This window comes from Cucurbita pepo, unplaced genomic scaffold (assembly GCF_002806865.2).
Source record: "Cucurbita pepo subsp. pepo cultivar mu-cu-16 unplaced genomic scaffold, ASM280686v2 Cp4.1_scaffold000898, whole genome shotgun sequence".
Classification (NCBI taxonomy): Eukaryota; Viridiplantae; Streptophyta; class Magnoliopsida; order Cucurbitales; family Cucurbitaceae; genus Cucurbita; species Cucurbita pepo.
The window spans coordinates 1-10140 of NW_019647106.1; the positions used below are offsets into that span (position 1 = coordinate 1).

At 40.4% G+C, this 10140-nt stretch overlaps 2 protein-coding genes across 2 annotated transcripts; both read right to left on the reverse strand.

Annotated features, from left to right (window-relative positions):
• Positions 1 to 456: 456 nt before the first annotated feature.
• On the reverse strand, positions 457 to 3586 carry LOC111785996 (probable nucleolar protein 5-2). The gene is made up of 9 exons (XM_023666351.1): positions 3504 to 3586; positions 3009 to 3108; positions 2750 to 2791; positions 2364 to 2543; positions 2109 to 2273; positions 1787 to 1987; positions 1010 to 1507; positions 804 to 938; positions 457 to 729 (listed from the first exon to the last, which is right to left on the reverse strand). Exons 2-9 carry the CDS (start codon positions 3084 to 3086, stop codon positions 457 to 459), a joined length of 1572 nt encoding a protein of 523 aa, XP_023522119.1. The 5' UTR covers positions 3087 to 3108; positions 3504 to 3586.
• A 4660-nt stretch (positions 3587 to 8246) lies between these two features.
• On the reverse strand, positions 8247 to 9324 carry LOC111785997 (acyltransferase-like protein At1g54570, chloroplastic). Its single transcript, XM_023666352.1, has 3 exons — positions 9215 to 9324; positions 8760 to 8845; positions 8247 to 8615 (listed from the first exon to the last, which is right to left on the reverse strand). Exons 1-3 carry the CDS (start codon positions 9278 to 9280, stop codon positions 8315 to 8317), a joined length of 453 nt encoding a protein of 150 aa, XP_023522120.1. The 5' UTR covers positions 9281 to 9324; the 3' UTR covers positions 8247 to 8314.
• Positions 9325 to 10140: the final 816 nt, after the last annotated feature.

Sequence of the window (10140 nt, forward strand, 5' to 3'; positions counted from 1 at the left end):
GCCTGACCAATTAGGGATGCATGATAGATGAGACCATACTTGGGAGTTGCATGCTTTGTTTTGAGGGCTCTGAACAGAGCCTTCTCAGCTCCAAGAATCTGCACTGTGCTTCCAGGCTGCTTAGCAAGATTGAGTAAACTTCCACCATGGGCAATTAGGCGGGCACCGACAAGCTCTCCGACGAGTGCAGTCAAGTTAGGAGCAATGGTGTTCATCCTGCTTTTTAGATAATCATACAGTTGGGCTCTGTATTCAGAAAGAGAAAGGACCTGATCACAGAGCTCTCTAATATTTATCAAATCAAGATCACTAACTTCAGTTCCCATTGATATCATACAGGCCTCCTTCAGCTCAGTCTCAACCTCCTCTGGCAATATCTAGAATGAAATATGCATAAAAAAAATCAACATTTGGAAATGTAAACAGCACAAGAATTTCTATAATGTTAAAGTAAAATTAATATGGCTCCATATTCTTCTTTTCCTTCTCCTCACCTCCATTTTGTACTTCTTCAGCTTCTTCGGTTTGTTTCTTCTTTTTCTTCTTCTTCTCGTCCTTTCCGACTTCAGGTTTCGAATCCTCCTCCTTTACCGTTTCCTCTTCGTCTGCTGCCCTCTTCTTTTTCGTCTTCTTTTCTTTCTTCCCTTCAACAGTTACATGGGCATTTGCTTCCTCCTCAACAGCCTTCTCGAGTTTGCCGATGATAGAATCCGCTGCGGTGTTGTATGTCTACATAAAACAGAGAAGTCAGTCGTCTATATAAACAAGTGGACGAATAACAGATTGTGAAATGACAATCAGACCTTGGCAGCAGTTATTAAGCCCCCGACACTCTTCTTCCGATCCTTGTCGTAGGCTTCGATCTTCGGTTTGCCTTTAGCCGAACCAGCAACATGTCCCAACTCTCTACCCTCGAGGTTTCTTAACCTTGCTTCCAGCTGAGTAAACAAACGGTCATGTTTCAGACACTTCCATAGATCTTAAAAGACAAATAAATGAAAAAGAGTACCTTGGCACGGTTTTCAAGACCCATCGAGTTATCTTGGCCATCGCCCAGAGCATCGCACCTAATTGCCAACGCAGTTTTAGCAGCAAGAGACCGAGAGATTTTTCCTTTGAGCTTTGGAGCGGCCTGACCAATTAGGGATGCATGATAGATGAGACCATACTTGGGAGTTGCATGCTTTGTTTTGAGAGCTCTGAACAGAGCCTTCTCAGCTCCAAGAATCTGCACTGTGCTTCCAGGCTGCTTAGCAAGATTGAGTAAACTTCCACCATGGGCAATTAGGCGGGCACCGACAAGCTCTCCGACGAGTGCAGTCAAGTTAGGAGCAATGGTGTTCATCCTGCTTTTTAGATAATCATACAGTTGGGCTCTGTATTCAGAAAGAGAAAGGACCTGATCACAGAGCTCTCTAATATTTATCAAATCAAGATCACTAACTTCAGTTCCCATTGATATCATACAGGCCTCCTTCAGCTCAGTCTCAACCTCCTCTGGCAATATCTAGAATGAAATATGCATAAAAAAAATCAACATTTGGAAATGTAAACAGCACAAGAATTTCTATAATGTTAAAGTAAAATTAATATGGCTCCATAGGGAAGGAAACCGACATCGCATTTTTATGCCACGAACACATTCAACTCCAAGAAGGTGGGTCAAACAGTTAGATAATAATCTAGTTCAAGACTTGCTTGAGTTGGAAGAATAGGTAGACATTAGCCATTGACATGAAACAAGCACACAAGCGACACTGGACTTTAACAAATACCATATATATACCTCGGAGAAATCAAGCTGAGCTGCATTATCACGGTTGCCCATTAATTTCACCGTCTTAGCATATTGTATGTTATCCTGAATAATTTTAGCAAGCTCTGGAAAATGCCAGCCATACCACTCCCTAACCCGCATTGCATAAGTGTTCAACTCCTTGTCAAGATCATCAAGCAATCCTATAGCTTGTATGATCATTGTATCCACCTGAAAATGGGATCAAACATGAGTTATATCATTTTGTTGAAAAAGTGCACTAACAATATCGACAATAAACGTTTATTGAATAGCCAACAGCCATCAATGTTAAATCTGAGAAAGAACAAACCTTATCAGCACTGAACTTCAGTTTATACCGAGACAAACTATGAGACAATCCCAAGCTCATTGGTGCCAAATCTTGAACAGCTAAACCCAATATGAGTTCATTCAATTGGTTTCTTAAACCTCTTATCAACTCCATAATAGAACTGTTGTGGACACAATCTATTTGCTGCATGAAAAGAAGTACATGACACTCAATAACATTGGATAACTTCATATGCAAACCAGTAAAAAATTATTTGTAGAAAGAGCCGCATACCAGCTTCTCTTTGATTATATTTCCAAGCTTAGAATCAGCAACACCCAAGGTTTCACCATCACAGTTGGCTCGTAAAAATTTTCGCAATCCTTTGCTGGGTTTGCTGTCAATCAACAATGTGGTAGCTTCCAAAGCTTCTGACATGTTTTCAAACTTGGAAAAAGCCTTGAGCTTCACCACCTGATACAATGAAATCAAAATGTTAGGTCCTTGTTGCAAAAGAGAAGAAGGTGCATCAAGCACACAAAAACATCCACAGGAAAATGTACAAATTGACATTTTACATGCCCTAATACAGTACACTTCTTGAATGGAGAAATCCCATGTCAAGGAATGCCTGTAACATGGATGCAAATTGGCAGTGGCTGTAGATTAAGAGAGATTACCTGTCTAGCAGATTCTGCACTGGAAAAATCCTTCCATAAATCCTACATTCAAAGTAGTTTGAAAATCAAGATCCATATACATAGGAAGAAATCAGTACATATATGATATATATTTAATCAAGTGAACGACACATTCTCTACTTAACTTCTACTATTGCCAATGAACATTAGGCAACCATCAAACCATAAAAAATAGCTATTTTTACACATCCACCTTCAAACGAAATATACTCATAAACAATTTTCAAACAGCATCTACCTCAACTTTGTTGAGCTTTCCTTCGTCCAAAACTTTAAACAGGGCAAAGCCCGCCGATGTCTCGAACAAGACAAGCATCTTCACGACCTCCCCAATACACCTGAGAGATACAAAACCATTCCCAATGCACGTTAGTCAAACAATTCACTTAAAAATCCAAACTGAAACAAAAGAAAAAATCTTCAGTTCCTCCCACATTAAAACCATATAAATAAACATACTTCAAGCATCACTAAGGCAACCGCAATATATCCTTTCTACAGGAAAAAAAATAGCATCTAATTCCAATAACCACATTAGATTATCCACTGAAGATCATGATTTCACTATGATACTTCAAAAGTTCCTCGAAACTACAAAACTGCTGCTCCCATGGCCGGTCAAGTAACAACCCACCAAACTTCATAGCTACGGCTACCGATCAAACTTGCTCATTATCGGAACTCAAAAGTAAGACGTCGAAGAATGATTGAGAGAGAGAGAAATTCGCATTACCTTCACGGAGTTCGGCGTCGGGAAAGAGGGGGAGGAAGCGAGAATTAGGGTTTAGCACCGAGAAGGGTTTGGGAGAAACGTAATTTACAAATTTATATAGCGGTGGTATAGAGAGGCTGAGAGGGTTTTGCAGGGCGACTCTGGTCGTCGGGGTACTTTCGGTATTTAGAAAATTAGTAGGGTTGTTAACGTCCATCCATGACAAATATATTAGGATTATATTTATTTTATAAAATTTCTGTTTATTTGGTTGACTATGAAATTTAATTTAATTTTTAAGATTATATTATTATTAAAATAAAAATAAAAAACTATAGTTTAAGAATTTATTAGACATTTTTTTAAAGTTGAGGGACTAAATAGACATAAACCTTAAAGTCGAGAGACTAAACTTGTAACTTAGCCTAAAAAACCTAATGAAGAGGCAGCTCACGTACGGTTCGGGAGCCGAGCCCCAGCACAGGGACTTAGGTCAACACTTATTTAATAGCCAGTCATCAATTGGAAGCGGGCACGATGGTGATGAATTGCGATTGGTCCAAACCTTCGACCAGCAAATTATTGCGACCTGCCCAGAATGGCCGTACATCCTAAGACCTTATTCACACAGTGAAGAAAGGCCGAATGGAAGGGGGCAATCAGCTGGCTGCTTCTTGGCCACGCCCACCCGCGATATGAGATACTTGATCTAAATTCTCAAATAGGAAATTGCATACCATTCGCCGATATACGTATAGGAACATGGGTACATGATATAGAATGTCTTCCAGGTCAAAGCACAAAGCTGGCTCGAGCCGCAGGAACTTTTGCTAAAATAGTGAAGGAACCTACACCCCCTACGCTCTCTCTTAGGCTTGTGCGGCTGCCTTCGGATGTTGAAAAACTCATTGATTCCGCCAAGCTACTAAAGGAGGTAGAAGTTCGGCCCGTTTTTTTTGGTGTCGTAGGGGAGGGATTGACCTTTCTAAAGCATATTCAGTCGTACCGACATGGCCCACTGATTTTTTTTTTCAATTTGAGCATCCATCAGTTTTATGTAAAATATGTCTTTAATATATATATAGATATATAGATATATAGATATCGGCCCTTCAACAAGCTTATCTTTGTCCTTCATGTCTATTCTAATGTCTCTATCTTGATTATGTCTCAACTTGTCTTCCATGCCCAGTTTGCGTGTTGGTGTGTTGGATGATGCATTATTCTCCTTGATCGCATCATGACACTCTTCTATATTTGCCCGCATGTGGTTGGATGGGCGTCTCTTAAGGGACGGCGCTTTGCTTGTCATGGCGTGAGGGTCACAACCTACTCTCTTCATAGGATGATTGTGACATTCTCCCTCACTTAACTTAGTCATCGTCCTCGATGACTTACTCGGGGCACAATCATATTGCAGATTGTGACATTCTCCCTCACTTAATTTAGTCATCGTCTTCGATGACTTTCTCAAGGCCCCTTCGATATATATATATAATAGATAATTAACTTCACGATTAATAGGTCGTTAACTCATTAGATTTAATTTAAATTTTACGAATACATCTAAAATAAAATTAAATGTATATAATCTTATTAGATATAAAATGTAAAGAGTTTGGAATATAAAAAATTTAATTTAATATAGTTAATTTCTAAAAATATGAATATATAAATCTATTAAATAATTTTTAAACTTTGTAGAGAAAAAAATTTGTAAATTGATGGCTAAATATTGTTTTGATGTTGGTTTATAAGTTTTATTAATTTATTTTTAATTAGAACACTACAAATTTTGTCGTAAGGTCCAGATCCACCGGCCCAGATCCACACCTAGCGGCTATTGTCCTCTTTGGACTTTGCCCGGATCCACCGCCAGCCCAGATCCACACCGCTAGCGGCTATTGTCCTCTTTGGGCTTTGCCCGGGGATCCACACCGCTAGCGACTATTGTCCTCTTTGGGCTTTGCCCGGGGATCCACACCGCTAGCGACTATTGTCCTCTTTGGGCTTTGCCCGGATCCACACCGCTAGCGGCTTTGTCCTCTTTGGGCTTTGCCCAGATCCGCTAGCGACTATTGTCCTCTTTGGGCTTTGCCCAGATCCACACCGCTAGCAGCTCAGTCCTCTTTGGGCTTTCCTTTTTGGGCTTCCCCTCAAGGCTTTAAAACGCGTCTGTTAGGGAAAAGTTTCCATACCCTTATAAACGGTGATTTGTTCTCGTCCCCAACCAATGTGGGACATCACATTTGTACTTTATTTATTGTTTTTAAATATTTTTTTCGATAAAAAATTGAAAACTTTGATCTATGTAAATTCAAACAAGTGCTTGATAAAACTAGACGTTATGCTACATTTAGATACTCGTGATTTGCACGACTTCATAAAATTTAGAGGTAAATTACTAAGGCCTCGTGATATGATTAGGGACCTTAGTCGAACTTTGACGATACAAACTTGCAAATGATGACAAATTACCATTGTCTCTTGGACACGTGCGATATCCAAGGCTATTTTAGACTCGTGGGTTGTCTGGAGGCATTATCAACCACGTGTTTGTATTTGTCTATTGTGTTTAGGTTTTTTTGTGCATCGATGAGATCTATCTCTGGGGTCGAGTACAAAGCCGTCAGGTTCAATTTTTATGTCGTTAGTGTTAGAATCGCACAACAACACACACGATCTAGATGAACACAAATGACAAGAGTGAGGAAATGCAAGGAGAAATATTAGCTAGAAGTTTATATTGATGACTTCAAGTATGTACAATAAGAGAGAATACTATACCCAGAAGGCTTATCTTCAAGCGCCACCGCTCATGCTAGAAGAAGAATAAGAACTAAATAGTGAAAGAACCGAAGGCTATGTGATGTCCCTCTCCAATGCAACGAGGATGATTGTCACTCCTCCCGTGCATCCCTGGAAGACCTTCGAATCTGGTTTTATAAGCTTTTGATTTGTATCAGCCCAAGCCCACCGCTAGCAGATATTGTCTTCTTTGGGCTTTCCCTCTCGGGCTTCCCCTCAAGGTTTTTAAAACGCGTCTACTAAGGAGAGGTTTCCACACCCTTGTAAAGAATGTTTCGTTCTCCTCCCCAATCGATGTGGGATTTCACATGGTTGGTCTCTTGTCATGGCTAACAACGTCCACCATTTTCTTACCTCAAGATTGTTGTGGATCATCCGTTCAAAGAGGCTAAGTCTTACATACGTGTCTGAAAATTCAAAACAAACATATAGAGAGTCAATAACCTAAGCTAGAAATATCTTTTAACGAACAAACTATCCTAGTAAAAGAAACTAAGAATCAATAGTGAATAAAACTTAAGAATAACGGGAAAGATAAATAATAAAAACTTGTAAATGAAAAGTTAGCTACTTGCTGAGTAAATTAATTACTTATCAAGATTATTTTAACTTTTCTTTTCAGATAAAGGTGATGCAGAGCAACCGAGGTGACGAGACAGTCAGGGTAGAGTCTTCAAGGATCCTTTTCCGAGTATGTTTTATGTACATGTGCTTTTGTTTGTTAAAAACTTATACGTGTTATTTTGAGTTGTAGATAGTACTTAGTTTTACGTTTACTGTTTATAAATAACATGACTCACGGCTAGTTTTTAACGCAAATTATCTGTGTCATTAGCAACTCATGTGATTCGAGTTGTCGATGAGCGGGCGTTACACTAAGAAGCTAAGTTAGTTGCTATAACCACTAGCTGGAGATCCTTTTCACAATCCATCATTGGTTGCTGTAAGTTTTTTAACAGCTCAAGCCCACCGCTAAGAGATATTATCCGCTTTGGCCTGTTACGTATTACCATAAGTTTCACAGTTTTAAAATGCGTCTGTTAGGGAGAGGTATTCACAAATTTATAAAGAATGTTTCGTTCCCCTCTCCAACCGATGTGAGACCTCACAATCTACCCTTCTTGGGGGCTAATGTCCTCGCTGGCACACCGCTCAGTGTCTGCCTATGATACCATTTGTCATAGCCCAAACCCACCGCTAGCAAATAGTGTCCTTTTTAGGCTTTCCTTTTCGAGCTTCCCTCAAGGTTTTTAAAACGCGTCTGCTAGGGAGAGGTTTCCACACTCTTATAAAGAATGCTTCGTTTCCCTCTCCAACCGATGTGGGATCTCACAATCCACCCTCCTTGGAGGCCTAGCATCCTCGCTAGCACACAACTCGGTGTCTGACTCTTATACCATTTGTAACAGTCCAAGCCCACCACTAACAGATATTGTCCGCTTTGGCCTGTTACGTATCGTCTTCAACCATACGGTCTTAAAACGCGTAACTCTTAGGGTGAGGTTTCCACACCCTTATAAAGAATGCTTCATTCCCCTCTCCAACCGACGTGGGATCTCACAATCCACCCTCCTTGGGGGCCTAGCGTCCTCGCCGGTACGCCGCTCGGTGTCTGGCTCTAATACCATTTATAACAGCCCAAGCCCACCACTAACTGAACCACGTATCGCTTTCAATCTCACGGTTTTAAAACGCGTAACTGTTAGGGAGAGGTTTCCACACCCTTATAAAGAATGCTTTGTTCCCCTCTCCAACCGACGTGGGATCTCACAGTTTTCTTCCATTAGTTTGTAGATCCGAAAGGATGATGGATCCATGAGATTAAACATCAGATTACTATTCAGAAACATGAACTCGCTCAGTTAGCACCAGAAGTAAGCAACTCATAGGAGTTTCTAATATCAATCTTTATTGAACTTATCCAAGTCTAGTTATTCAAATCCACAAATATATCAGAAAAATGAGCAAAATATACTGTAACATAGGCATCTTCTTCAGGCTGGGATGGAAGAACAAAACCAAATTCAAGGGTCAAATGTAGGAACTTCATGTTGAGAGGAGTATATGGCTCTATACACCGTTCGGTCGATAAGGCTTCGATATGGATCCTCCTTTCGCTTCTTAATCAAGTAAGCTAAACTAAGTTCGACTTCAGATTTCACATGATTATACAGATCGTTAGCGTTTTTCTTATCCTTCAGAAACTCCTCTCGCCCTTTAGTTACTATTGGCTTACCGAACAGGTAATATAAACGACCAGGTATCTTCGGAAAGAGCAAAGGGACGAAAAGAACCTGACTAGCAACCTCTCCGCTACCCACATCCCTGAAACCATGGTATATTCAACATCCAGAAAGAAGAATCGACTTCGATCGACATTTGTAATGCTTGTTTATTCAAAAAGGAACATGAGACAAGACATAAAGCAAGGTCCTAAAATGTTTTGTCATCATGATGAAGAACAGTTACCTCACTTTAGCAGAATTCTCATTTACTTCTCTGAGGCTGTCATTAAGTACAGGGATTTTCATGAAGTCGTTATAATCTAAAACCAGCTGCAAATACGAAATACGACGACGACGATGATGATAATAACCAGAAAGGTAGTGAACAAAAAGACAAGTTTGCACCATGAAAAATATGCACGTCTCTCAAAGGTGTCCATAGGTTTTCGGGCCCATATGGCTCCTTGTTTGAGGTGAGGGCGTCGAGCTATGATAGCCTAACCAAGTTTGGTTGATGGTTTTACGAGCTCAAGTTATTGGGTCGGTTAAATCGAGTCTTCCTAACTTCTCAAGGAGTCGGTTAGTAACGAGTGGTTCGAGTGGGGAGTGGTTAGGAATGGGGTCCTATCACAACTCCTTATGCTTGAGCTGCCAAATGGTAATTGAATATCATCAAATTGGATAGGGAATCAAACTTACTTGTGCCATATCATCTTCTCCAACAGCACCGAACGGTACAATTGTAGCGCCAAAACGAGCAGCCATCCTCACAAACTCCTGTTGATTCGGCCAGAACAGCTTATACTCTTCACCCTGTCAAGTTTTCAGAGGAAACAATGAATGAACATGAGAAACGTTAACCTCAACCATTAGATGAAAAAGTGGCAAGATAGGTCATTTTGTGTAACGGCCCAGACCCACCGGTAGCAGATATTGTTCTCTTTGGGCTTTCCCTTTCGAGCTTCCCCTCGAGGATTTAAAACACGTCTGCTAGGGAAATATTTCCACACCCTTATAAAGGGTGTTTCGTTCTCCTTCCCAACCAATGTGGGATTGTGTCCCCAACTAATGTGGGATTCTCACATTTTGACTCGAAAAAACACCGCCATGATAACGTGATGTTACAATTCTGAAAACTCAAAAGCCGAATCATGCAAAACTAAAGTACATGAAAAACTTTAAGCTTCTGCAACCCTGTGGTTACAGATGTCGAGGATTGTTGGGAATGATCATGGGTTTACAAGTAAGAAATACATCTTCATTGGTACGGGGCCTTTTTGAGAAGCCCAAAACAAAGCCATGAGAGCTTATGCTCAAAGTGGACAATATCATACCATTGTGGAGCTCTGTAATTCCTAACATGGTATTAGAGCTATGCTCTTAATTTAGCCATGTCAATAAAATCCTCAAATGTCAAACAAAGAAATTGCTAGCTTCGAAGGTGTAGTCAAAAGTGACTCATATGTCGAACAAAGGGTGTACTTTGTTCGAAAGCTCCAGAGAAAGGAGTCGAGCCTCGATTAAGGGGAGGCTGTTCAAGGGTTACATAGACCTCAATGGAGGCTCTATAGCGTACTTTGTTCAAGGGGAGTTTTGTTGGGAGGGAGTCCCATATTGGCAAATTT

What these genes read in the sequence shown, in the direction of transcription:
- LOC111785996 (XM_023666351.1), bottom strand. Translation starts at nt 3,086, where the DNA reads ATGCTTGTCTTGTTCGAGACATCGGCGGGCTTTGCCCTGTTTAAAGTT. An exon ending in GTGCAGAATCTGCTAGACAG is followed by an intron (nt 2,544 to 2,749) that starts GTAATCTCTCTT and finishes TCATTGTATCAG; the next exon opens with GTGGTGAAGCTCAAGGCTTT. An exon ending in ATATAATCAAAGAGAAGCTG is followed by an intron (nt 2,274 to 2,363) that starts GTATGCGGCTCT and finishes CTTTTCATGCAG; the next exon opens with CAAATAGATTGTGTCCACAA.
- LOC111785997 (XM_023666352.1), bottom strand. Translation starts at nt 9,280, where the DNA reads ATGGCTGCTCGTTTTGGCGCTACAATTGTACCGTTCGGTGCTGTTGGA. An exon ending in GAGAAGATGATATGGCACAA is followed by an intron (nt 8,846 to 9,214) that starts GTAAGTTTGATT and finishes TCGTATTTGCAG; the next exon opens with CTGGTTTTAGATTATAACGA. An exon ending in GAGAATTCTGCTAAAGTGAG is followed by an intron (nt 8,616 to 8,759) that starts GTAACTGTTCTT and finishes CCATGGTTTCAG; the next exon opens with GGATGTGGGTAGCGGAGAGG.